The sequence below is a fragment of the Cebus imitator genome, unplaced genomic scaffold (genome assembly GCF_001604975.1).
Source record: "Cebus imitator isolate Cc_AM_T3 unplaced genomic scaffold, Cebus_imitator-1.0 Scaffold592, whole genome shotgun sequence".
NCBI lineage: Eukaryota > Metazoa > Chordata > Mammalia > Primates > Cebidae > Cebus > Cebus imitator.
Genome location: NW_016107907.1, coordinates 786,815 through 814,776, shown reverse-complemented (window position 1 = coordinate 814,776; position 27,962 = coordinate 786,815). Strand labels below are relative to the sequence as shown.

General features: G+C 48.4%; 2 protein-coding genes across 4 annotated transcripts in view; both read right to left on the bottom strand.

Annotated features, from left to right (window-relative positions):
* Positions 1-14,710, bottom strand: part of EIF4E2 (eukaryotic translation initiation factor 4E family member 2) — a 33,193-nt gene extending 18,483 nt beyond the window's left edge. For all 3 annotated transcript variants that reach the window (XM_017516544.2, XM_017516546.2, XM_017516543.2), the window contains exons 1-4: positions 13,409-14,710; positions 7,323-7,437; positions 6,139-6,273; positions 800-904 (exon numbers count right to left, since the gene is read on the bottom strand). In XM_017516544.2, the coding sequence (XP_017372033.1) occupies positions 800-904; positions 6,139-6,273; positions 7,323-7,437; positions 13,409-13,428 (375 nt within the window). In that variant the 5' untranslated portion in view covers positions 13,429-14,710. The remainder of the gene's footprint in view (positions 1-799; positions 905-6,138; positions 6,274-7,322; positions 7,438-13,408) is intronic.
* Positions 14,711-16,887: 2,177 nt separating this feature from the next.
* CHRNG (cholinergic receptor nicotinic gamma subunit) lies at positions 16,888-24,375 on the bottom strand. Its single transcript, XM_017516548.2, has 12 exons — positions 24,292-24,375; positions 23,961-24,100; positions 23,687-23,731; positions 23,401-23,510; positions 22,612-22,767; positions 21,441-21,538; positions 20,878-21,078; positions 20,572-20,686; positions 20,264-20,378; positions 19,388-19,601; positions 19,068-19,198; positions 16,888-18,496 (listed from the first exon to the last, which is right to left on the bottom strand). The coding sequence occupies exons 1-12, from the start codon at positions 24,344-24,346 to the stop codon at positions 18,323-18,325; spliced, it is 1,554 nt and encodes a 517-aa protein (XP_017372037.1). The 5' UTR covers positions 24,347-24,375; the 3' UTR covers positions 16,888-18,322.
* Positions 24,376-27,962: the final 3,587 nt, after the last annotated feature.

Below are 27,962 nucleotides of genomic sequence, written 5' to 3'. Positions count from 1 at the left end.
GAGGAGCTGTGTAAGGTGGGCGGTGTGGACGTGACCACATTTGTCTTCTAGAAAAATGCTGTAACATCAGAATAGAAGATGCATTACACCAGGGCGCAGCTGAATACTGGCTCTGCAAACAGTTCTAGGTCTCCAGTTACTGCCTTTAAGCTTAGTTTCTTACCCACTTTAATCATATGTGTACTACAAAAAAATATTGCACACACTGCCGGGCGCGGTTGCTCATGCCTACAATCCCAGCACTTTGGGAGGCCGAGGCGGGTGGATCACGAGGTCAGGAGATCGAGACCATCCTGGCTAACATGGTGAAACATCATCTCTATGAAAAATACAAAAAACTAGCCAGGCGTGGTGGCACGCGCCTGTAGTCCTAGCTACTTGGGAGGCTGAGGCAGGACAATCGCTTGAACCTGGGAGGTGGAGGTTGCGGGGAGCCAAGATCGTGCTATTGCACTCCAACCTGGGTAACAAGAGCGAAATGCTGTCTCAAACAGACAAAAAAAATTGCACACACATATAAACAAGTTCTACAGGGATAAGGGTAACTGGAAAAAAAAATCCTTTGATGTTCTAATACCATTTTAGTCATAAAACCATCTTTAAAAAACACCCGGTGCCGACCCACACAGACAAAAAATAGCATCAGTGTATTTCTCTAGAGGCTCAAGTTCCAAGGATATACCAGACAGTGCAGTTTTGAGAGAAAACTTTAAAATACTTTTACCTTGGGAGGGCTAAGAGACAAAACAAAAAAACCCAAAGTTGCTCAAAAAAGCCATCAGAGGCCGTTAGTCCTTACCTCCCACATGGGTTTAATTCCTTCTTTGAAGAGATGGAAGTCACTGTGGCCTGTCAGGTCTCCGGGACGTACCATGTGGCTATAAAACCTCCAGAACTGCTCCACCTGCAGAGAGAAGACCCCAGAGTAAAAAAGGTGTTTGTGTCTTTTCTTTTTCTTTGAATGCATCCAGAGATTGAGATTCAGTTAAGAACATAAGCATGGAAGACACTATAATACAGGCTGTCCTTTTCAGAGGACTCATTCTCATTTGTGGCATTGTGAGGGAAGACATATTAGGGGAAAAGCATATCATCTAGTTTGACAAAAGAAAACATGTGACATTGGCAATACAAGAATAAAATCTTTGGTGAGAAATGCTAGCCTCAGCCAGGACCTTTAGCTGGTGAAACCTTGTCAATATGCACTTTCCCACTGAAGCTGCAGGGTAGTCATCACATGCAGTAAGAGGAGAGTTTTTTGCACAATGGAAACTCTTTAGCCTTGAGGTATATTAAGTGTCACAATGCCTCAGCATGAATGCATTTTTTTAGAACCAAATCACTTACTGATCAAAGATTGTTTAACTGGCAACACAGTATTTGCTGAATGAAATACTTCTTAGACCTGTTTAGTTACTAAGCATAAGTGATAGAAGCAAACACGTGTACCACACATCCCACTCCACATCATGCTGTTGCTAAGTCCAGGCCAATCCAAAATCACACAGGACTTAGTTTCTTATAGCTAGGGTTTAAGGCCTTCTTCTTAGATAGAAACAGGTTTCTCTTTGCCTCTCCTTCACAATCCTGTGAGAAAGCTAGATTTAAATTTTCCTAACAAGCATATGCTTATTTGTATTCATCACAGTAGTTCCGTTTTTCTTATTGGTGTCACGCCCCGCCAATCTTTTTTTTTTTTTTTTTTTTTATATACAGGGTCTATGCAGCAATATGTTCATAGCTCATCACAGCCTCTAACTCCTGGTCTCAAGTGATACTCCTATCTCAGCCTCCCGAGTAGCTGGGACTACAGGCTCATTAGTGTTTTGAGAGGAGAGATAACTTCCTTATTCACAGAGGATACCTACTAAGTACTGGCCAGTGAAGAGCCACACTTTAGGAGGAAAGAGAAAACATGGTGCAGTCTGATGAGAAATAGCTAGTGTTTGCCAACCTGCTGAGGAGGCTCTATATCAACATATAGCAAGATACCATAACTGTGGAGCTGACAATGGGTATTGAGTAGACAAAAGATTCAGGTCATACTTCTAGATCTAGGGAGCACCCAAGGAGAAATCAACCTTACACTGTGTGAAATGGCTGTCCCTTTAGTTCCTCTCTGGCACAAGAACATGTGATACATTTTACATGTTAAATAGAAGTCAGAAACTATAGGACTTCAAGGCAGTGCTTCATATCTCAGCAGCTGCTAAGCTTAACTGTGTGTAGTGATTTGGGATAGTAACTGGTCATATGAATACAATCGGCAATAATCTAAACCATTATCCACCCTAACATAGTTGAAGAAAAAACACATATATCCACTAGAACCAAGTACACCCACTAGTGGCTCACTGTGAATAAGCAACTGAAAGGGGCTTGGTGAGGAGAAAGTATACCGACCATCTCCAATTCCCCAGTCAATAATCACTTCAACAGTTTAGTCTCCTCCAATCTTACAACTATACTACAACCTCCCAGGCTCAAGCAATCCTCCTGCCTCAGCCTCCCGCGTAGCTGAGACCACAAGTGGGCACCACCATGCCCAGCTAATTTTTTAGTTTTTTTTTTTTTTTTTTTTTTTTTTGGCAGAGATGAAGTTTAACCCTGTTGTCCAGCTGGTCTTGAAGTCCTGGATTCAAGTGATCCTCTCTCTTTGGCCTCCCAAAGTTCTGGGACTGTGCCTGGCCTGAGAAGTATTATTAAACTTTCAAAGATTTATTTGGATAGTTCTAACTGAAACCAAAAAATAAGCATTCAGACTCAGAATATGAGGTGTAGAAAGGACCTCAGAAATCATCTCAACAACTTATTTTGTAGTTGAGAAAACAGTTACAAGAGTTGCTGTGGCCGAGAGTCAAGCACCAGAACAGGTTAGCTCTGATGACCAAGTCCAGTGCTCTTTCCATTTCAAGATGATGCCTTCCTAGTCACGCTGACTTCAAGAACTTTTAAATGCTGTTAATGATTAGGCTAAGAATCACTGGGAAACAAAGCTTTGAATTCAATCGGATTCATCATGTAGTTATTTCTTTGTGATGAATTTAATATTGTGAGCCGTTTCTTAATGAGGTCTGAATTACATGACAGACTGTATTTCTATTTTTCAGATCCAGACCTACAGAGTCAAAATGACAGACTTTAAATACTGTCACACATCCAATGAGCACTGATGAAGCCTTAACCCAAGACAGTCCTGATGATAAACCACTCCTTAACATATATGTCAAAAGGAAAGAAAAGAAAAACCTCCTTGTACAAGCTGGGTAAATTCATATATGCTTTTCACAAAAGGGAAATAAAACTGCAGCCCACTTTTTTTTTTGAGACAAGATCTCACTATGTTGCCTAGGCTAGTTTTGAACTCCTAGCTTCAAGTGATCCTCCTTGGCCTCAAAAAGTGCTGGCATTATAGACATGAGCCACCAGGCCTGACCAAATTCTTTAAAATCAGTAGTAAACCTGTATCTTCCAAGGCGGTATTCCCCAAACTGGAATCAAATCCTTCTCTCCTCCAAACTCCAAGAGCACTCTACATGCTTTCCCATAGCACAACTTATTGTCTACCCTGTATTAGAAATTCCTGGGCACATCTTACTTCCCTAAGAACAGGATCTGTGCCTTTATTCCTTTCAGAAGCCTACTAGGGCCTTGAATTCATTCAACAAGTATTTCTTGAACCAAATATGAACCAGTGCACAAGCTAGTTATATTATTTTAACAATGCTGTTTACCGATACTAAGATAGCACTGGTGAACTAAACAGTATCTTTGCTTTGGGCTGAAATTTTATCTGCTCAGCACAGTAATGATGTTGATTTCATATTAAGCAGATTATTATTGAGTTGTAAGGGTATTCTAGATACAAGTTCCTTATCAGATATGATTTGCAAATATTTTCTCCCATTTTGTAGGTTATCTTTTCACTTTCTTGATGGCGTCCTTTGAAGCAGAAAAGTTTTGAATTTTGATGAAATCCTATAGAGATGGGGTCTTACTATGTTGCCCAGGCTGGTCTTGAACTCCTGAGCTCAAGTGATCCTCCTGCCTCAGCCTTCCAAAGTACTAGGATTACAGGCATAAGCTACCATGCCTAGCCTACTATTTAATCTTTTGCTCTTGTGCATTTAGTGTGTTATTTAAGAAGACTTTGCCTAACCTAAGGTCATTAAGATTTACTCACATTTTCTTCTAAGAATTTTGTAATTTTAGCTCTCACATTTAGGTCTATGATCCATTTTTAGTTAATTTTTGTGTAGGGTGTCAGGAAGGAATGCAAAGTCGTTCTTTTGCACCCAGAAATCCAGTTGTCTCAGCACTGTTTATTGAAAAAGACTATTCTTTCTTGGTACCTTACATAAGTGGTTTATTATAAACAAAGGATACAGGTGAAGAGATGTGAAGGGCAGGGTATGGGGGAAGGTATGGAGAAAGGCACAGGGAGCTTCTATGCCCCCTTCAGGCGTGACACCCTCCAGGCACCTCCATGCATTCAGCTATCCAGAAGCTTCTGTACTTGAGTTTCAATTATACTGGCTCCCCCACTTAATCCAGAGAATTATGAAAATCAAAAAACTTTTTTAAGGCAGGGCCATCTCTGCTGCCCAGGCTGGAGTGAAGTGGCACGAACATGGCTCACTGCAGTCTTAACCTCCTGGGATCAAGTGATCCTCCTGCCTCAGCCTCCTGAGTAGTTGGGACCATAGGTGCATGCCAACATGGCCGGCCTTTTTTTTTCTCTAATGTTCCCCTTCTCTCCAAGCCAGCTAATTTAAAAATTTTTTGTAGAGGCAGAATCTCACCATGTTGACGAGGCTGATCTCAAACTCCTGGCTCAAACAATCCTCCCACCTCAGCCTCCCAAAATGATGGGATTACAGGCATAAGCCACCATGCCCCGCCAATTTGAGACTTTAGATCAGATACATAACCCAAGTTTTACTTTCCTCATTTGTAAAATACAGATTAATACCACTGACCTCATAGGGCTATCATAATGATTGAAGGAAATTATGTAAACAAAATATGTATTATATGCCCTTCCTCCTTAGCAGTTTGTTGTAGTATTTCCTACTGAAGTATTCTTTTCCAGTTTCTGCATTTCAAATAGGACTAATACTTCACTAATGTCAAGACAATGACAAACCCCGCATTTGTTTCTGCCTAGAGATCGAATGTACAGCACACAGGGGGTAAGTAATAACATTTGTTCAACTGGAGTGGTGTTAGTTGCAGATGGATTCTTGGGGTACACAAACCAAGTCACCTGGGAGGGAGATGAGACGGTCTGGGCTCTCTGTACTGACATTATCCACAAAAGCAATTATGAGAGATTTCATTTTCTTTCTGAACACAGGAAAAAGATATTTTATGCATTATCATTAACACAGCCAAAACCCTAAAGGGAGGTTCTTAACTACAAAACCTTCAAAATTTTTCATTTTACTGTCTAACTTCATGAGGATAGATACCACGTACTACAAACTTTTGTATTCATGACACTTTTAACTTAGTAAGGATTCCCTAAATACGTACCTACTTTTAAAAAAACCCTGAAAAACAAAAAGCAACAGTGCCAGGTGCTATGGCTCACTCCTGTAGTTGAGCACTACAGGAAGTCAAGGTGGGTGGATCACCTAAAGTCAGGAGTTTGAGACCAGCCTGGCCAACATGGCAAAACCGCATTTCTACTAAAAATACAAAAATTAGCTGGGCATGGTGGTGCACACCTATAATCTCAGCTACTCGGGAGACTGAGGCAGGAGAGTTGCTTGAACCTGGGAAGTGAAAATTGCAGTGAGTCGAGATCACGCCACTGCATTCCAGCCTGGGTGACAGAGCGAGATTCTGTCTCAGTTAAAAAAATAAAAATAAAAATAAAAAAAACCCAAACCTGTACTTTTGTATTATGCCCTTCCATTCAACTCCACAATTCTCATATTTGTTGATAACTACATGTTAACCATGGATATCTAGTGAGAAACCTATGAACGAACAAATCTGACCTCGGAGACTCAGGTCAGTAAATTACGGAAACCAGAATCTTAAACAGGTTACTAGGAAGGTAAATAAACATCATATCAATACAGGCAAGAATGAACTATCAAGGCACACTCCATTAAACCACCAAGAACTCACAGAAGCAAAGGTGCCAATCTGTTTGATATTCTGTTCATAGCTCTGTGAGCTGGTGGGACGGCCGGGGGTTCTCCTGGAGTACCAGAAAGTATAGTTGTACTGCAGGGGATGCTCTGCCGGTCCAGGGACAACAGCCTGGGAAGTAAAGGTGTGTTAGTCCTGGGCATTTGTCACATTGTCTGAGACTGACAGAACAATTTACAGTGTCAATCCTTACCACCCCCACAATTAAGAGAGGATATACAACCTCAACTACCTGCAATTTGCCCACGATTCTGCTTACACAGTACGTTTCCTCAGTGGTTAACTGATTCTAAATTCCTGTAACACTTTACTTGTGTTCTTATGGCCTTTGTAATTTTCTCCCTCATATAATAATAGGTATTCATGTTTGTATCTTATCTCAGCATATGCCCAGTTCAAGCACTGCCTCCTCTATAAGATTCATCACTGGCAAGTTACTTAACCTGTTTGTGTCTAATCTTCATACCTGCAAAACGAGGAAAGTAACAACAACCATCTCACAATGCTGCTGAGAGGATCAAATGAATTAATGGATACATGATGCTGAGCACAGTGCCTGGTGCAGAGTAAGTGCACAACAGATGTCAGTATTGTTATTATTGGTACTATTAAATGTAAGCCCCTTCCACAGTCTCATTCACCTTTGTGTCCTCTTAGCTTCTAGCATAAAACGGCTTGCCCTTAGAGGGTTACTCAATATTGCAGAATAAATGAATTAGTGATTGCTTTGACATTTCAAGAAAAAAACTGATCTCTCTCTCTCTCTCTCTCTCGCTCTCTCATTCACCAAGTTTTCCCTTTTCCAAATCACTTTCACCTTAGACTAATGCTGACTAAAATTTCAAGCAGTGTGTAGGATTTGAAACCCTCAGCAGTGGCTTATGAAGCAGCTAACAGCCTTATGAAGCTCCAGGTCTAATTTCCTCTATCTCAGACTAGGAGAATGCTGCAAGCAAGGCACCATCTCAAGATCCTGTGAGAAAAGCTCTAGGTCTCAAAATGAACATCCATGATCGCACAGTGTTTTTCTGGGAACAAAGTCAGATATTCCAACACGGGATGCTGTCAAGTTAATCTGGTATCTTCCAGATAAACAGATTCCATAAGATAATCAAATCTCAAGTTCAAAGGCAACTACATCTGTGCAGTACAAAACTCACCTTTCTCTTGCTACTGCTCTGATTCTTATCTCGTTCTGTTTTTTCCTTCTCACCATCTTTCGGTGTGCTGTTTTCTTCATTCTGATCATGGTCCCCACTGTCATCATCTTTCAAACTGAATAAAAAGGCAAAACAATACAATTCTGTGACTAAGTCAATTCTTACTTACCGAACAAAGCCACCAGGTCATATGAACTGCGATGTAAACAACCCAAAGTCACTCAAATTCAGGCTCTGAGATGTGAGAAGGGCAAAAGAATACAGACAGGCAAGTTAAGGGGATTAAACAAAAATGAAATGCCCATCAGCTAACCTGTGAGTTCCAGAAAGCACTGCCTTTCAGTTTTCTAAAAAGCCACACAAAGAACCAGTTATTGATTGCTGGAGATATACAGTTTAAGGGACTGTTTTCCCTGCCAAAAATGGAGTAAAAAATGAGAAGACTCTCTAGACGACTAACTGCTTTGGCATTTCAAATGACGGTTCAAAACATACTATCCACTGTGCCACTTCTTACCACTTCTTCTACACTTCTCCACTGTTACACTTTAGGCCCTCTTCTCCTGACACCTCAATCATATAACAAATTCCTCAGTGGTCTTCCAGACACAAATCTCTCACTCTCTGTCCATCCTTTCACCAGCATTATCTTTTTTTTACATATACATTTTTTTTTAAGAGATGGGGTCTCGCTATGTTGCCCAGGCTGGAGTGCAGTGGCTATTCACAGGCACAATCCCACTACTGATCAGCACAGGAATTTTGACCTGCTCCGTTTACGACCTGGGCCAGTTCACCCTCCTTAGGCAACCTAGTGGTTCCCTGCTCCCGGGAGGTCACCATATTGATGCCGAACTTAGTGCAGACACCCAACAGGCATAGTGTACTACAGGCCAGAACTCCTGGGCTCAAGTGATCCTCCCACCTCAGCATCCCAAGTAGCTAGGACTACAGGCACGCACCACTGTGCCCGGCCAGCATTATCTTTTTAAGTGCAAATCTGACATTTAACGTCCATGCTTTAAACTTGCAACTGTCTCTCACCTTTTGATGCCTACCCTCTAAGATAAAGTAGAGCAAAATGTAAGATCCTCTAGAATCTGACTCCCACCAGCCAGGATCCTCCTTCCTGCCTCCTCTAGCAATCTATATTCCCATATTGGTGCCACTTGCAAACACCACCCCTTCAGTCTACCACGCCATTCCTATGTCTGTTTTTCCTACTAGACAGAGTTCCTTTACAGCAGTGTCTTATTTAATCTCGGTATCTCCAGCACCCAGGGCAAGATGCTGCCTTAACATGCAGCACTAGAAGATGCTGAATAAATGCTAAATCAAAAGGAAAAGTAAATGACTGAAAAAGGAGTGAATATGTTCTTACTTCATAAGTAGTCAAACGTACTTTAAAGATTACCCTTTTATGAGCAGTGAAACTACCCCAAGGCTTTCAGGTACACCTAAAAAAATCACTGGATCCAGACAAAAAGATAAATGGAAAGATAATAAGAAAGCCATTTATTCTAGGGCTGGACCATTAACTCATCACAGATCTTCTCTGAAATCATCTTACTCGCCCCAGTGACTGTATGTGTGGTCAAACGAAATTAGGCTATTCTCAAGAATGGTACTAGAAATGCTCCAATTATAATTCAGATACTATCCTATGCAGATACATAAACATGTTGCAGAGTATTTTGTATTTGTGGTCTGGATTTTTTGCCCATGTATCCCCAGTGCCTAGTACATTAAAAGCACCCAGTAAATATCAGAATGAATGAGCTAGTCACATGTTGGGGCTGGCTAGCTCTGCCCATTTCATGCCCACAGCATGCCTGCTCTGCCCATTTCACAGCCCTAGCTGTAGAACATGCTCAGGAGGTTATGTTCTATGCCATGAACCTTCCCATTCCCACTGTGGTCAAGACACAACTAGGAAGGGCACCTGACCAAATGGCAGTCCAGCCTGGGCAATAACCTATGCCCCAGGGCCTTGCTCAAAAATATGTGCAGATTCGTCCCCTCAGCATTTCATACAGGAGATGAAAGATCATAGACTCAAGAGCTGAGGCTGCCATATGGGCCCCATGTAAGAAAAGCCCTGAGAGAATTAAGACAATGAGCAAAAGCAGAGAAAGCCAGTAGGAGGAAAGAGAATGAAGCAAATGAGCAAAGAAAATGGAGAGGGGAGTTTCATTTTGCTGATACTGCTACCATCTCTCTGGCTTTTATTCAGCCTCCCTGGATATCCAGGAGACCATCATCTGTGTGTATGATATTCCCTTCCCCTTTATTAAACTTGAATCCATTTGGTCTCCTTTTCAAAAGGAGCCTGTCTAGCACACAAGATTGACAGATTAAAAATTACCAACATCTACCAAGCATCTATGGTGTGTATGAGCTACTAGAGTGCTTGCCCCCAAGAACCTAGCTGAGGAGAAAAGGTACACAGATACACCCACGCCTCAGCATGGTGCAAAGGCTCCTGCTCTGCTCACATGTCCCAACATCATCTACTTCCTGGTCCCAGCAAACTCCTTTACCTCCAGTCGTATCACCCTAACTGTGGTGCCCCAATTTTATCCTTCTGTTATGCTCATCCTGTGGTCTCTCCTCAAGAAGTCCCTCTTTGCCTAGTTACCTTGTCCTACAGGACTCAGATCGAGGGCCACTTTCTCTTGCAAACACTTCCTAACCTCTCCCGACCTAGGGTGAATTGGAACTTCCCCATATAAATGCTTGCAGCTGTTCCAGCTATACGATCATGGTCAGTTCTGTCTCCTGACATCTCAAGGGTTCTTCCGCTTAGGCCTAGGACAGCAGCTCTTAACTCTCTTCTTTGGGGCACACTCCTGGGATGCAAACCATTTTCCTCTCTTCTTAGTTTCCAAGTCTCACTATAGCCTCTGGGGTCCCTTGCCATTAGATCTTGGCTGAAACGGGGTACAGTCATCCCAGCATTTTGTTTTTGCTAGCCCCAAAGAAAGCATATACCTTCCTTTCTTTTTAGTGGTTTTGTTGCTGATCACCACCAGGAAACAGGGAAAAAATAACAAAAATAATTATCAGAGAAGAAACAATGTTCCTGTGATCCCTGGACCACTTCCTACTCTTTTCCAAGACAGTAAACGGAAACCTTAATGGGCCTACATCTAGTGCTTTTATTTCTTGAGGATGGAGCTAAACAACCACTCTATTGTCTGAGCGTACGTCTAAGGCAAATCTTTTATATCCAATTTTCTATAAGCTACTCTTCCCAGCTTCAAGCTGGATTTCAGTCAAGACACAACTCAAGACTGAAAAAATCAGTGCTCCGTGAGCTCAGGCACTCAGTTAGGATCTCTGAGGCTGTCCAGGCTGAGAGGCACTTAAGTTAGCTTGCTAAGCTTCCGCCCAGGTATTTCCTCACCCTCTGAACTAGACCAATTCCTTATGGGTAGGACCTTGGTTCAATTCATCCTTATACCCCCACCATCAGACAGTGGCATAAAACAAATCGCTATTTAATGAATGGTCTCTAGAATCAAAGCAATGAGTGCCAAATAAGTGGTTTAGACAACAGTTAGGAAGGGGCCCAAAGTTAACAATACAGGGACAAAATCAGTATAGTTGTTTAGATCTGAAAACCATGTTTAACAAAGTCAGGACTGCAGTTTTTGTGATAGCTTCTTAGGGTTTTACTTATTAATAGGATCAAAGGCAATGCTATCTAAGGACTTGACAAGGCTACCCCTGCTCCACGAAAGCAATTATAATCAAAGGTTTCATTCACAGAAGTTGAGTCTATACAGTAATGGAGAGTAGAGCTACTCTTTAATCTGAGCCCACTAGATTATGTACTAAGCTCCAGCCACTGGACTTCTAAGCTTCTGGCAAACTGGAACATGTCCTTAGGAGCAATGTGGTAAAGAGTGAAGATCAGTAAAGACAGTAATGTGGTAAAGACTCCAAATATACAGCAATGGCCTAAACACCACAGAATTTCTCAATGAAAAACAACATAAAAAAATAAAACTAGGGCCAGGAGTGCTGTTTTCAATTGCTAATTTCAAATGAAAGAAAGTTTTTCTTTTTCTTTCCTGCAATGCTAGAGGGCAGATGTTAAAAGATTCTGGCTCAATATAATAGTTAATAATTCAAAGTAATTAAAATGACCCAGGTTTTTCATTAAAGACATAAGAAAAAAAAAGGCCAAGTTTAATTTTTAACTCAAGGTGCTTGAACCAAGGTTACACCACAAACCTGGGACAGCCCTTCCTGTTACTTAACCTCAGTCTCATTTTCCTTAACCATAAAGGAGATAACAAGATCCCCTTCAGAATTGTTAGAGCAGAAATAACATGAGGCTGGAGGCAGTGGCTCACTCCCGTAATCCTAGCACTTTGGGAGGCCAAGGTGGGTGGATCTCTTGAGCCCAGGAGTTTGAGATCAGCCTGGGCAACAGGGTGAAACTTTGTCTCTACAAAAAATACAAAAAAATTAGCCAGGGAGGGTAGCACACGCTTGTAGTCCTGGCTACTCTGGAGGCTGAGATGGGAGGATTGCTGGTGCCTGAGAGGTCAAATGGGCAGTGAGCTGTGATCACACCACTGCACTCCAGCCAGGGTGACAGAGTGAGACCCTGTCTCTAAAAATATATTTATATGAAAAGTACCTAGCAAGATCCCTGTGGAAGTCCATCATTACCATTCTTACTGCAGACCCCCAAATGATTTGGGTGGGCTTAAGCTAGATGACCCGTAAGACGTCTTCTTAGGATGAAATTTGATTTGTTCAAATCAGTGGAGGAAGGGGGATAAGGGTCCCAGAAAGCTCCACTTAGGCAGGATTTGGATTTGAAGCTGGATGCTGCAGGGTTTACAACAGAGATGAAATGGGGTGGGAGTGCGGGGAGAGGTTGGTATAGGATGGGCTCAGTTAAACAGCAGGATAGAGAAAAGACTTTCTCAAGTAGCAGAGACCTCTAGGCAACCAGGAAACATTCCTGAGGAGCTATCTGCCTGGAGTATTGGAAATCCAGTACTCCCTGAATTTGCACAGTACTCGCTGTACTGGGAAAAAAAACAATTTCCCATCAATAGCACCAGGTCACAATCTAAACTAATAGTAATTCCACTTTACTGTTATATCACAATAGTTAGCAATGTTCACAAGTATCTTTAAGCACTGCTGAGTGTGATTTGACCCTTCTCAGACCCCGGTGTGGCAGCAGGGTACTATCCACTAATGTGGTTTAGTGGATAGTAAATAGCCATCCAACAATGGCTCAGAGACTGGGTAACTTTTCTGCAAACATCTGGTAATCGGTAAGTCTGGGACTAGAAATCCAGGTTTTCGGATGAAGAGACAGATTTACCAGAAGAAAGCAGCAGCATATTCTACCTCAAGATGCAATCCTTGGAGGGGGTAAGTAAAAATACTTTCGCGTTTTCTCTCTGTACCTCCAAACTGTTTGATGCTGAAACTAGGAACCGGAGAGGGCAACAAGTATCCCTAGCTCTGGGCGAGTGTGTAGGAAGACGGGAACGGGAAGGGGAGGAGAAAGAGAGTAGAGTCTCAGGAAGATAATTCCTAAGCGAGCCTTCCACTGCGCCCAGCGCAGCAGCCGCATTACCTCGTTGCATCCTCCAAACTCTACGACACAGGCTGTTACCGTCCCCACTCTGCAGATGAGAAAACTGAGGCTCAGAAGGGAGAGGGAGTGAGTGTGTGAAGAAAGCTGGATTCAAAGGCAGCGCGGCCAGACTGCGGAAACACCCAAACCGCCGAGCTCCCCACCGCTCCACGTCGGCGGCAACCCGCATCATCGGGGCTGGGCGTCCGAAAATCTCCCCCTACAGGGCGGCACAGCCACCCCTTCCCTGCGCCCAGCTCTTCGACCTCGGTCCGGACGGCCCTGGGGTCCCCGGAACCCCTGTATCCATCGCTCCCAGCCCCCTCCTCCCCGCCAGCCCAGGCCAAGTCCGGCCCCTGCCGGATCCCGGAGGGAAGCCGGTGCCGCAGGCTTTGCACCGCCCCAGCCCCAGCGGGGGCGGGAGCAGGGGAACGGTTGGGGGAAGGGGCCCCGGGGGCGGCCAGGAGCCACTCACGCGTCGAACTTGTTGTTCATCCTCTCGCCGCCGCTGTCGCCACTGCCTCAAGGAGTGACTTCCGCTCCACCAGGTCCCTCAGCCTTAGGCCCGGGTACTTCCGGTTTTGGGCGAGGCGCACCGGAACGTCGGCGCGCAGGCCCGGCTGGGGGCTGCTATCCCGGGACGCCAGCTCTGGGCGGCTGCGCAGAAGGCTGGTCTCAGCGTCAGAGCTGGCGGCTGGCCTCAGCAATTTCGCTGTCCAGGTGTTTGTGAGCCGCCTGTTCTCCTAAGGGAGTGTGTCCTGGCACCCTACCGCAGCGGCTCGGAAAAAAGACAGCACCGCGGTCGTTGATGGAGCGGGCTCTGGACTCGCTGATTGGTAAAAATCCTCTTCCTCCAGTGCGGGACGCACCCTCTGGCATCTCTCTTAACCTCCCCGAGGCTTTCCTTTGGCGGCGACGCCACTCTAGTATGGCATCCCTGGTTTTATTGCGCTTGGCACATAGGGCTTTCTGAAAACGAATTGAGGGTTTGTGGCAGCCCTGAGCCCAGCAATTGTATCAGCGCCAATTTTCCAACAGCATGTGCTCACTTTGTGTCTCTGTGTTACATTTTGGTCATTTTCAAAATATTTCAAACTTTTTCATGATTTCTATGTCTGTTATGGTGATCTGTGATCAGTGATCTTTGATGTTGCTATTGACATTGTTTTGGGGTGCCACATACTGCATCTTTTGTAAGACAGCGAACATAATGTGTGTGTTCTGACTGCTTCACCCACAGACTGTTCTCCATCTCCCTCTTCTTGGGCCTCCCTATTCCCTGAGACACAACAATATTGAGATTAGGCGAATTAATAACTCAGCAATGGCCTCTAAGTGCTCAAGTGAAAGGAAGAGTCGTACATCTCTCACTTTAAATCAAAAACTAGAAATGATTAAACTCAGTGAGGAGGGTATGTCAAAAGCTGAGATAGGCCGAAGGCTAGGCCTTCTGCGGCAGACAGTTAGCCAAGTTGTAAATGCAAAGGAAAAGTTCTTGAAAGAAATTGAAAGTGCTACTCCAATGAACACACGAATGATAAGAAAGCGAAACAGCCTTATTGCTGATATGGAGAAAGTTTTAGTGGTCTGGATAGAAGATCAGACCAGCCGCAACATTCTTTTAAGCCAAAGCCTAATCCAGAGCAAGGCCCTAACTCTCTTCAACTCTATGAAAGCCGAAAGAGGTGAGGAAGCTGCAGAAGAAAAGTTTGAAGCTAGCAGAGGTTGGTTCATGAGATTTAAGGAAAGAAGCCGTTTCCATAACATAAAAACACAGGGTGAAACCACTAGCGCTGATGTAGAAGCTGCAGCAAGTTATCCAGAAGCTTTAGCTAAAATCATTGACGAAGGCGGCTACACTAAACAACAGATCTTCAATGTCGATGAAACAGCCTTCTATTGGAAGAAGATGCCATCTAGGACTTTCATAGCTAGAGAGGAGAAGTTAGTGCCTGGCTTCAAAGCCTCAAAAGACAGGCTGACTCTCTTGTTAGGGGCCAATGCAGCTGGTGACTTTAAGTTGAAGCCAATGCTTATTTACCATTCTGAAAATCCTAGAGCCCTTAAGAATTATACTAAATCTACTCTGCCTGTGCTGTATAAATGGAACAGCAAAGCCCGGATGACAGCACATCTGTTTACAGCATGGTTTACTGAATATTTTAAACCCAGTGTTGAGAACTACTGCTCAGAAAAGAAGATTCCTTTCAAAATGTTACTGCTCATTGACAATGCACCTAGTCATCCAAGAGCTCTGCTGGAGATGTACAAGGAGATTAATGTTGTTTTCATGCCTGCTAACACAGCATCCATTCTGCAGCCCATGGATCAAGGAGTAATTTCAACCTTCAAGTCTTATTACTTGAGAAATACATTTCATAAGGCTCTAGCTGCCATGAATAGTGATTTCTCTGATGGATCTGGGCAAAGTAAATTGAAAACCTTCTGGAAAGGATTCACCATTTTAGATACTATTAAAAACATTCGTGATTCATGGAGGAGGTCAAAATGTCAACATTAACAGGAGTTTGGAAAAAGTTGATTCCTACTCTCATTGATGACTATGAGGGGTTCAAGACTTCAGTGGAGGAAGTAACTACAGATGTAGTAGAAATAGCAAGAGAACTAGAATTAGAAGTAGAGCCAGAAGATGTAACTGAATTGCTGCAATCTCATGATAAAACTTTAACAGATGAGGAGCTGCTTCTTAGGGATGAGCAAAGAAAGTGGTTTCTTGAGATGGAATCTACACCTGGTGAAGATGCTGTGAACATTGTTGAAATGACAACAAAGGATTTAGAATATTACATAAACTTAGTTGATAAAGCAGCGGCAGGGTTTGAGAGGATTGACTCCAATTTTGAAAGAAGTTCTACTGTGGGCAAAATGCTATCAAACAGCATTGCATGCTACGGAGAAATCTTTCATGAAAGGAAGAGTCAATTGATGCGGCAAACTTCACTGATGTCTTATTTTAAGAAATTGCCTCAGCCACCCCAACCTTCAGCAGCCACCACCCTGACCAGTCAGCAGCCATCAACATCAAGGCAGGACCCTCCACCAGCAAAAAGAGTACGACTCACTGAAGGCTCAGATTGATCATTAGCATTTTTTAGCAATAAAGTATTTTTAAATGTAGGTATGTATATTGTTTTATTAGACAATTGCACTCTTACTAGTCTACGATATAGTGTAAACATAACTTTTATATGCATCAGGAAACCAAAAACATTCATGTGACTTGCTTTCTTGTGCTGATCTGGAACTGAACCTACAATATCTTTGAGGTTTGTCTATACCTACCTCCTTAGGTTGCTGTATGGATTCAATGAGACAGTAACCCATAGTAATGGCAGCTAATGTTAACCTTTGAGTGCTTACTGTACAAGGAGCTAATCCTCTGCCCTCTGAGGCTTTCAGAGAGGTTGAGGGACTTGTGCCAGATAACACAGCTAGTTAGGGGCTTATGGGAACCTGAAATGGCCCCACTGTCATCAGATTCCCTCCCTGACTGAAGTTCTCCCCCTCTCCCTAACCCCTCTAGGACTCTAGGGCTCTGACTCTGCTCTTACTTCAAACACACTGCACATGCACCCCCACAGACACACACTGGAGTAAATAAAATGAACTTGCTGGTGATTGAACCTCGAAGACAGCAATCCTGTGCTTGGAGGGAGGGCATATTTCCAAGCTTCCTTCTGCCAGCATATCCTGTTGTCAAGCCTTTATGTGGCACTTAAACATTTTTTTTGTAATTTTTTTTTTTTTTTTTTTTTTTTNTTTTTGAGACAGAGTCTTGCTGAGTCATCAGGCTGGAGTGTGGTCACATGATCACAGCTCACTGCAGCCTAGACCTCCCGGGCTCAGGCGATCCTCCCACCTCAGACTCCAGAGTAGCTGGGACTACAGGCTAAGTTTTGTATTTTTTGGTAGATACTGGGTTTCCCCATATTTCCCAGGCTGGGTTCCTGGGTTCCTGGGCTCAAGCAATTCACCCACCTTGGCCTCCCAAGGTGCCTGGATCACAGGTGTTAGCCACCACTGCTAAGGGAACAGAGTCAGGGAGCATAGGTGACTTGCCCAAGGTGTCACCTGGTTACCAACCGAACTCAAGTGCCAGCTGTAATCTCAGAGCAGGACCTTGCCTATCCCCCAGGAAGACCTCAGCTTACTGCCCTATTACCTGATTAGTGGGGTCAAGTCAAAGTCTCCTGGAATGAAGAGCTCAGTGGCTCTGTGTTAACTCCATGCCTCCTTGCCTAGCTCTTCCTTGTCCTAACCATCCTTTGGGAAGAAGGGCCTATTTTTCAGGCCATAGAATCTTAGAATGTCAGATTGGGTCAGAGTCAGGAATTTTGGACTTCAAATCTTGTTTAACCACCAGTGTTTTGTGGAATCTCTTACTCTTGGCTCAATTTGCCTATATAACATGGGGAATAATGACTCTCGGTTGTCCATACTGCTGTGCAGAGCTCTTAATTAAAAAGGAGGCCAGATACAATGGCTTATGCTTGTAATCCCAAGACTTTGGGAGGCGAAGGTGGAGGATGACTTGAGCTCAGGAGTTCAAGACCAATCTAGGCAATATACAAAACCTCATCTCTACTAAAAACTTAAAAGTAGCTGGGCGTAGTGGTGCATGCCTGTAGTGCCAGCTACTTGGGAGGCTGAGGCAGGATGGTTTGAGCTCTGGAGGTTGAGGCTGCAGTGAGCCGTGATGGTGCCACTCCACTCCAGCTTGCATGACAGCAGTGAGAGTCTGCCTCAAAACTAAACACAACAACAAAAACTAAAAAAAAAAAAAAAAAATGGATCACAAAACTCAGGAAATCATCTTGGGGTCAGTGGCAGAAAAATGCACATGAATGGAAAGGCCACTGGGGCTGTTGAGAATTGGGTGCTTACTGTACCAGCAGGCAGGGGAGGGGGATGCCAGCTGGCATGGGCTGCTGCCCCGCTTTTGATAAAGCATTGGCTGCTACTCTTCACACCTCTCTTTCAGGGAGAAGTTGTAAAAAGGGAGCCAGTCCCAAGCCTGAAGGTATCATACAAAACAAGAGTCCTTTGGGCTTCAGATTGATGAGAATTAATAATGCTTTGCCTAAGTGAGGGGGTGTGCTGAGTGCAGGAGTGGCTGGTGCCAGGACAAGCTAGCCAATGCTGCGTGGGTGCTGACTGCAGCAGCACACTAACCATAGGCCACCCCCAGTCACTCCAGGACTGCAGCTGGGACCCTTTTCCTGGCTTTTCTCAGGGCTGTTTGGCTCACACAGTCCTGAAGGGCACTTCCCAAAGAGCACGCTTATGACCTCGGTAGGAGAACATGGCTGACAAGACTCCATGTGACCCACATGTGTGACTCCCACATGTCCCGCGATGGTTGGTTGGCTCAGTCTGGTGAGGGCAGGTAGGGGCATGGATCTCCAGGGAAGGGCAGGGCGGGCACCCGGTTGTAGTGGGCCATGAGGAAGATGCCAGCCGTGCCGCAAACGAAGAGCGAGAGCATGGCCAGGAAGCAGACTCGGTCCAGCACTCGGCCCACCAGGAACCACTCCTCATTCCCCTGAGGGTGGGAGGAAGGTGTGGGTTGACCAGCGGCGGCACCAGGCCTTCCCTGGGTCCCGTTCTCATCCTTGGGCCTCCAGCAAGCCCGTGTCCCAACTGGTGACTAATTCCATGGTCCCCTACCCCTGAGATGTTCTCTCTACCCACTGTTCCATTTCCTTTTTTTTTTTGAGTTGGAGTCTCACTCTTGCCCAGGCCAGAATGCAGTGGCGTGATCATGGCTCAGCTCACTGCAACCTCCGCCTCCCGAGTTCAAGCGATTCTCCTGCCTCAGCCACCCAAGTAGCTGGGAATACAGGTGCCGGCCACCACGCCCAGCTGATTTTTTGTATTTTTAGTAGAGACAGGGTTTTGTCATGTTGGCCAGGCTGGTCTCAAATTCCTGACCTCAGATGATCCACTTGCCTTGGTCTCCCAAAGTCTTGGGATTACAGGGGTTGAGCCACGGCGCCCAGCCCCCTCTTTTTCCATCTCACTGCCCTACCTTGGCCACCCTACTCATCCTGTCTCCATCACAGGTCCAAGCCCAGATACTCACTCCACCCCCATTCCACCCTGACTCAGCTTACATTGTCAAAGTGGCTCTGCTGGTGCCGGGCACGGGCAATGAGGTTGCAGGCTTCCACACAGGTCTGGATGGCTGGGGCGGCTTGCTTCAGACTGCTACAGAACTGGCTCGGCCCTAACTCTGGGCCTTTCTCTGATGAAGAGAGAGGATAAGGTTTGGGAGTAGAATGGAGGAGAAGCAGGCGGAGAAGATGGCCTCTCCTTAGGGACCCCAGCTCCTCTCTCCCTGACCTGGACACTTCTCCTGCACTTCTGCTGTGCCTGGCTCCCCAGCTGGGGTCCCAGGGGAGGAGTGTCCTCAGGCACACCTGCTGTGCCTCACCTAGCTTCTGCAGCGCTGCCGCCACCCGCCCCTGCCGCTGCCACTGCTGGAAGAGGAGTTCACTGCGAGGCAGGCAGAGGGCCACCTCCTCCCCAGTGGTGACCGACCATCCCATGGAACCATTCTGTAGCCGAGGCCGGGTGTCCTGCACAGCTTCCAGAGCCAGCGGGCGAACGTGCATCCTCAGCAGCTGGGGCAAGAGTCTCAGGAACACCTAGAGAGGGGGTTGCTTTGCTAGGGCAGCCAGGCCTAGCTTTGGAGTAGAAGCTGGAGGTTGGCGTGAAGGGCTTGTGCAGCTAGGGACCATGGAGGCTGCACACTGGGGCAGTGACATGGCCTTGGTAAAGCTTTCCGTACTGGACATGAGCCTGAGTCCCCAAACTTCAGCACACATCAGAATCACCAGGGCACTTGTTACAAACAGATTCCTGCCCTGCACCCTCATGCTGTTCTGGCCTAGAATGCCTGGGGCAGGCCTGGAAATCCACATGTGCAGTGAAGGCCCCAGCTGAAGGCTGCAGGTGGGCTGAACGTCACACAGGCTGCAGTCAGACTGCCCGGCAGATGCCTGCCTTTTCGACTTTCTAGTGCACTTTCTTGGGCAGGCTACTCTGTACACCTCAATTTCCTCCTCTATAACTGGAGATGATATGGGTTTTATGAAGATGAAATACATTAACACTGGTAATATTCCTGGTGCCTAGTAAGCAATTTTATTACTGTATTGATGTAATCAATTTTGGTCCATGCTTCAGGATACACCCCGGATGGGTTTGCTGTGGAATGCTGCAGGTAAGGAATATGGCCAGGGGCAGGCGAAAGGGAGGCATGGGGACTGGGCAGCAGGATGTTGGAGTGGGCAGGGAGGATCCTTGCCTTTCGGACCCCTCGGGCCATGAAGTGTGTGTGGGGGGACCGCAAGGACACGTTGAGCACGACCACAGCATTCACAACAATGAGGATGGTCACCACCAGGAGGAAGGTCAGGTACCTGTCGGAGGCGGGTGGGCAGGAGCTGGTGGCCCATACCATGATGCCACCCCCACCCTTAGTGGCTGCTCCCCTCAGGCCTCCTGAATTGAGGATGGTGGGGTGGAGGGAGGGCAAGAGGGCAGTGCCGGAGGCCATTGTGCTCCCAAGAAGGGAGAGTGGGGTGGGCGTGCAAGCATGAAGACCAGCCTTACTTGCTGATGAGTGGCACCGCCTGGGAGGTTTCGGGCACCTTCTTGGCCACAAGGAAGAGGAAGACAGTCTGGGCCAGGAGCACGTTGATGGCGACGGTACACTTCTGGCCTCCAGCTGGCCCGTGACCAAGAGGCTCTCAGAGCAGGTCTGTACCTCCCTGACCCACGGAGCAACCCCTTACCCCAGAAGTAGCCCACTGCCTCTCATGGGTCATAGTGCCACTCTGTGTCCCAGGCAGGGCCCGCCCCAGCCTCCCAGGTATCCCCTGTACCACTGGACGGCTCCCTCCCATAGGCTCCAGGTACCCTTGGCAGGAAGGAAGTAGATGAGGATGGCGACGGAGGAAATGAGCACGCAGGGGGCAATGATGTTGATGACGTAGAAGAGGGGCTTGCGCTGGATGAGCAGGTAGAACACCACCTTCTGGTGGCCTGCCTCCTGGGCTGGCGCTGCTGTGTCCAGGAGCATCTTGGCTGGTCGGTGCCGGATGGCCCACTCCCCATTCTCTGTGGGCAGGCAGGCAGGCAGGACTGGGCACAGGGAGTGTGGGCCAGGCAGATCCCTACAGCCCGACTGACCCAGCTGCAAGGGCAGCATGCACCCTAAGAAGCACCAGCAGGGAAGGCACCATTGGGGGACAAAAGTGGGGTGGGAGATTGGATACTCGAGCTCCTCCTTTCAAAATTGGAGTCATTATCAGGAAACTCAGAGCTTAGTTGGACGTTTTAAAAAACATATTTTATGGTTTGCTGTAGTCTTCATTTTGAGTTACATGGGAGGGATTTGACCTTGGTCTGGCCTTGACCACAGCTGGGTCTGGCAGGAGCCCTGGATGAGGTTGCCCGGGGAGCCCCTGGGTGGGGGTTACCTGTGAAGGCCTCAGGGTCAATGAAAATCCACTCGATGGTCTGGCCATCTTCCTGACTCAGCTGCAGATCAATCTCATTGGTGCTGTAAGTCTGGGACCTTGGAGCCACGGAGGAAAGAGGCTAAATGTGAGTGGGTAGACCTGCCATGAGTGCCTAGGGATGACCATCTGGGGACAATTTTGGGTAGCTTTGCTTCAACGAAATGCAGCCCCATGCTTCTGAGTTCTCCATGAAACCCTGGGGCTGAGATGTGGAGGGCAGGGAGACCTAGGGCCCTTTGGGGTCAGGAAGATTGAGTTGAAGGGCTAGGAGGCTGCAGCTCACGGCTCTCACCTGGCTGACAGGCCCAGGGCCACTCTGCATTTGTCCCTCCCACTGCTCTCGGGCAGGAGGGGCTGATGATGGCAATGTAGAAAATACATGCCTACCGAAGGAGAGCCCCGGTGTCTACAGAGCGGAGTCTCCCTCCCAGGTTGGCTTGTAGAAAATACTGCTCCTCTAAGATACGGGAGAACCCTCACTCAGGCCCTCCTCCCCACACTTGGGTTTGAACAGACCGAGAGACCCCCACAGGTGGCTTGGAGGCATACGTGCTTCCACTGGATTCCCAGCCAGGACCCCTCCCTCACAGGACAGCCTGCCTCCCTGTGGGCCTGGGGAGTGCAGTGGTTTCGTGTGTGCATAGACATGCATGCTGTGTGCCTGTGTGCCTTCTCACCCACACACCCCACACATGACTGTCTCTCCTTGGGCCACAAGCAGGGAAACTGAGGCAGTGAAGGAGGATGAGTGAGGGGACTTGGGCTTAGCAGGGAGAGCTTGGGCACCTTCAGGCATCTTAGCCTGAGATGGGCACAGAAGTCCAGTAGAGATGGAACCAGGCCCTTGACCTCTAGGCCCAGGCCCTTGGCTGCCAGAGCCAAGGCCAGAAGCCTTGCCCAGGCCCTGCCCCACCCCTGTTAGGCCTGCCCCACCCCTGCCCAGGCCCTGCCCAGGCCCTGCCCCACCCCTACCCAGGCCTGCCCCATGCCTGCCCAGGCCTGCCCCACCCCTGCACAGGCCTGCCCCACCCCTGCACAGGCCTACCCCACCCCTGCACAGGCCTGCCCCACCCCTGCACAGGCCTCTCTGAGAGCGGCTCTCTTAATCCTCCCCCGAAAATGGCCTCACTGGAAGACAAGGGAGCAGTTCTGCCAGTCGAAGGGGAAGTAGGTGACTGAGATAGAGCAGGCGGAACGGAAGATGGCGGGTGGCAGCCAGTAGATACAGCCGTCAGGGGACACGAGCACATTGCAGTAGAGGGCCACCTCGAAGACACCGTCCACGCTGCGTGCACAGAACAGGCCAGGCCATGGGGATGTGGGCTCAGCCCCTGACACCCCAGCCCCAGACCAGCCCCTCTTCCCTGTGTGGATAGGGGCCTGGAGATACCCGCCCCTACCAGGCAGCCACCCCTGACTGGTTCTCACCCAGACCTCTAGGCCCCCCAGCAAGCTCCCTACCACCCCCCACCCCAGACAGACTTCCTCAGGCACCACCTCCTAATTTCTGCTTCTCTTTCTCCCTCTTGTTTTAATAATAAGAATAGTCATCATGGAGACTAACATGTGTGAGGCCCACACCATGTGCCAGCCCCGCAGTGGTCCAATTTTCATGCCTGTCTTATTGACTTCTGCCAGCTTCTGTAGGAGCCATCAGCGGCCCCATGTTATAGGGAAGGGAGCAGCCCGCCCAGGTGGCCCAGCCCAGAGGGGATGCAGCCTGGCGTAGGGTCTGGTCTGCTGGCCATACCCAGGGCCCTGCCCTTGGTACCTGCTCCGTCCAGTTCTTCCCTAGCCCTGCAGGTGCCCAATTTGCACCCTCTGCTCATCTTTCTTTTTTCCCAGAGCCCCCTTGTTCTGCTGGACCCAGACCCTGTGTCCTTTGTCCCCTGCGCCCCCGCCTGTACCCCCTTCTCACTTGTTCTCCAGCACGACATCCGGCCGCCACACCATGGTGGACGGCACCCTCAGCACCCACAGGCCTTCATAGTCTTGTGGGTCCCAGCGCAGGCGATAGTCACACCACTGCTGCAGGGGGAGGGGCAGTTGCCAGGCCTCTGCCTTCTGCTACACTGCACCCCTAGGGGTGAGCATGCAGCCCAAGGGGAAAGAAGAGGCAGGGAGGGGGCAGGCAGCTCTCAGGAGGCCTTGGGGTGGTAGAGTGGGGCCCCTGATGGAAGGAGGGTGGCAGGGTGGCCTCTTACCATCTCTATCCAGACATTGGTGGTGAGGGCTTCCTCTCGCTCATTCTAGGGGTGCAAGGTGCAGTATGGAGGGCTTAGCCCCGACTTCAGTGCCAGTCCCCATAGGCCACCGATGGGGCCAAGCAGCCCCCAGCCTCTTGAGAGCATGGGGGTTTTTCAGACCCCAGCCTGTCCCCTGTGGGGCGCTCCAACCTCCTGGTGGCTGGAGCCCTCCCGTGCTATCCCCAGTGGGTCCCAGGGCCTGGTGTGCTGACCCTTCCTCCGTCCAGCTTACCAGGGAGATGAGGTTGGTGAGGGTGAGCTTCAGGCTGACATTGACCACATCTGAGTCTCGCTCGGCAGGCCGAAGGTTGGGGTCGTAGTTTTGCATCAGGTCTGCGAGCAGGCGCTCCTCCTGGTTCCGGCCCTGGATCCCTGAAACAGACAGGTGTGAGCCTAGCGCAGGAGCTTGGGCGCGGAAAGAGCGGAGAGGCCCCGGGGGTGTGAAGTGGGGACTCAGGGAACTGGGTCCAGGGCAAGCCCCAATAGCCCTCAGACCCTCTGTCCCCTGAGGCCATGGACCCCGACTCTGGGACTCCCCAGGCTGTGATTCCTTTGTGTCCCACCCAGGCAGACAGCCAGCAGCGGCAGGAGGAGCAGCAGCCCCTGGGCCCCATGCATGGCGCCTCAGCTCTCTCAGTGACGGGTGGGACAGCAGCTCCAAGGTCTGGGGCAGAGAGAGATGGGCTCTGGGTGTCATATAACAGCCTACACTCCCACCCTGGCCGCCCCGGCCAGCCCAGCCAGCCCAGCCCAGCCCCACCAGCTGTCTGACCACAGCTTGTCAGCTGTTCCAGGATGGACACAATGCTGAGCTCAGGTTACCTGGGCTGGAGAGGGGAGACAGGGGCCCCGTCTGCCCCAACAGAGACATCCACCTCCCAGCCCCAACTCAGGCTCGGTTGTCCCAGCCCCACCTCCATGTTCCAGATGGGGGCCGAAGACACAGCCAGGGTCTGTTTGGTGTGGTAGGGAAGGCAGGTGGCTGAGGAACCTGATGGTGGCTTCAGAGAGGGCTGAGGTGGACTCCCTCCTGCTCCCTCCAGAGAGTCAGGATTTGGGTGGGTGTGAAGGTTGTTGGGTAGGCAAACGAGGTTTCTGTTTTGTTTTGTTTTTGTTTTTGTTTTTTGCTGGAGTGCAGTGGTGTGATCTTGGCTCATTGCAACCTCCACTTCCTGGATTCTCTTACTTCAGCCTCCCTGAGTAGCTGGGACTACTGGCATGCGCCAACACACCTGGCTTTTTTTTTTTTTTTTTTTTTTTTTTTTTTTTTTTTTTTTTTTTGGTATTTTTAGTAAAGATGGAGTTTCACCATGTTGACAAGGCTGGTCTTGAACTCTGGACCTCAAGTGATCTACCCATCTTGGCCTCCAAAAGTGCTGGGATTACAGGCATGAGCCACCATGCCCAGCTGGCATGTTTGTGTGTGAGTTTCTCTGTGACATTGCTGAGGACCCCAGACCTCTCACCAGCCTGACATTTTCATGGGTCATTCTATTGTGCCAAGACACTGAGGGAAAAGTGCCTAGGAGAAAGAGGCCTATGCCTGGAGGACTTTAACACCTTAACAGATCCCTGCCCTGAGGCAGGACATAGATCCGGTAAGCTTTGAAGTAAGAAGGGCTGAGAAAGATCTGGAACTCAGGGCTCCTGAGACTAGGACAGCCCCTGACTAGGTGCTCCTCAGTGAGGTCTCAGTGTTGATTCAATCATCCAACAGCCTTATGGGGCCCTCCAGAGAGTCAGATGAGGGGATCCAAAAGGAGAAGGAAAGGCCGGAAAATGAGCTCCATCTATTAACTTCCTGGTTTGTGGTCAAGAAAGGGCAGGGCTGAGGCTGATCTGGGCGCTAAGGGCCCTGCTGCCGGCTGCGGCCTCAAGCAAAGGAAGGCCACCTGCCTTCCGACCACCTATTATAAGCAGATGGGTCAGCGTGTCTCAGTACCAGGACAAAACAGAAATCTCGGGTTCTGATACCTGTCACCCACCCTTGACACTGCCATCAGTGTCCAGGGGATAGTGTGACAGGGAGCTCTCAGGACTGGAGGGAAAGTGCCCTGTGAGGACATCTTCCTCCGGCCAGTGAATGTCTGCAGCATTTCCATATATGTCAGTAAATTGGAAGTCAGCCCTGTCCTTGGAGACCCAAGAAAGTTTGGCTCAGACCCCACCTTCTGGAGCAGGGTCTCAAGTCCCTCCTGTCCTGGTTAGGATTTCCAGGGTTGGGGGTGGGGAGGCATGAGTGGTGGCAGCTGCCTTCCCCAGTCGGGTACTTGCACTGAGTCACTCTGTGGGTGGCTTCTCTGCCACCATCCTTGTGTTCAGTCTGGCTCTCGCCCCACTCTCAGTTCTTGACAGCCCGTAAACCTTCCAAAGCTTCCCCCTCATTGGGCATCCCCCTCCCTGAACTTCCCCCTCCCTGAGAATCCCCCTCACTCAGCATCCCTCTCCCTGAACATCTCCATCCCTGAAGTTCCCCCTCACTGTCTTCCCCTCCCTGAACTTCCCCCTCCCTGAGCATCTCCCTCCCTGAGCTTCTCCCTCACTGGGCATCCTCCTCCCTGAGCTTCCCCCTCCCCATCTTCCCCCGGGCTTCCCCTCCCCCCACCCCACTGAGCTTCTCTCTGTGTGACCCATCTTCCCTGGAATTTACAAAGTCCTTGTTTCTTTCTCACTTCTGAGCCCCTTGCCTTTCCATTTTGCCCTCTGGTGCTCCTAGATGCAATTTTCTTATCCTCTTTTGCAGACCAGTTTCTCTCCACCCCTTTACTCTCCTCCGTGCCCACACTTTGCCAAATTCATCAATGGCCTCCATGATCAAGAAGCACTGCCACCGAGTGGACCATCTGTCCCTGCATCCCCTGTCCCCCACCCTCCTGTTTTCTCCCTCTCTCTGCTCTGGGAGAGGTGGCCCAGAAGCCTCCTTGGTGTTTTCTGAAGGGTAAATCATCTGTGAGGAATGGCAGTTTCTTGGAGGGATTACGTGCCCAGGGACAGGACCCATTCAGGGAAAATCATCTGTAGAAATACTCATTGTCTAACGCTGCTTCTCCTTTGCCACCCTCTGTTGTAATGGCTGATAGAGCGAAATACTCATTTCGTAGCCTCCCTTCAGGTAGGCTAGCCATGTGATGTTTTAACCTGTGGGATGTCTGCAGGGGCTTTATGGAAAAGTTTTTTTGTTTGCTTGGTTTTTGTTTGTTTGTTTTTGTTTATTTCTGAGATGGAGTTTTATTCTTCTTGTCTCTCGAGTACAATGGCATGATGTCGGATTACTGCAACCTCCACCTCCTGGGTTCAAGCAATTCTCCTGCCTCAGCCTCCTGAGTAGCTGGGACTACAGGTGCACGCCACCACATCTGGCTAATTTTTGTATTTTTAGTAGAGATGGGGTTTCACCATGCTGGCCAGGCTGGTCTTGAACTCCTTGATCTCAGGTGATCCACCTGCCTCGGCCTCCCAAATTGCTGTGATTACGGGAGTGAGCCACTCTGCCTGGCCTATGGAAAAGTTTTGCTTCTTGATGACAGTGGTCAGAAATGGCTGCTCCTCTTCTGCCTGAACATAGGTGCTAAGTGTGCAGCTGTGGCTGTCAGCTCGCAACCTGGGGCCAACAGATCTGAGGACAAAAGCCAACTTGCCATGGAGGCAGGGCTGGGCAGAGGGCAAAGTGCCTGGGTCTCTGACAGCTTTGGTAGACACTGGAGCCAACGTGGTCACCTCCGCCTCTCTATTATCATTATGTGAGAAAAAGGAAACCTTATGTGTTTAAGCTACAATTCCTTGAGCTTTCTGTTCCTTGCAGCCCAGTGTATTACTGATTCGCTGTCCATTGAAAGAGGCCAGGTAGCCCTGTTGGTCTGGAGAGAGTAAGGAACTCTCTCTGGCTTCCCGGAAAGCTGTGCCTGTGAGTGTGACTTCCTGGGGCAGAAGATGGAGTTCCATGTCAGTCAGAGTGGACTGGTCCTGACAGCACCACAGTGCTGGGGGAGCAGGTGCCGCTGGTGGCAACTGCGGTGACCCTGGGAGCCTGTGCAAGAGGCACTCCCTCCGGTTTTGTGTGACATTTTGGTGTTGTCTCCTCTGGAAGTCCACAGCCACTTGAGCAGGGCCTAATAGAACTGAGGACTCGCCTGGTGGACCAAGACGTGCTGCCATCAGTGCCACCACAAGGCAGAGAGAAGCAAAGACTGTGACTGAGGGTCCTAGGTACACTCTTTTTTTTTTTTTTTTTTTT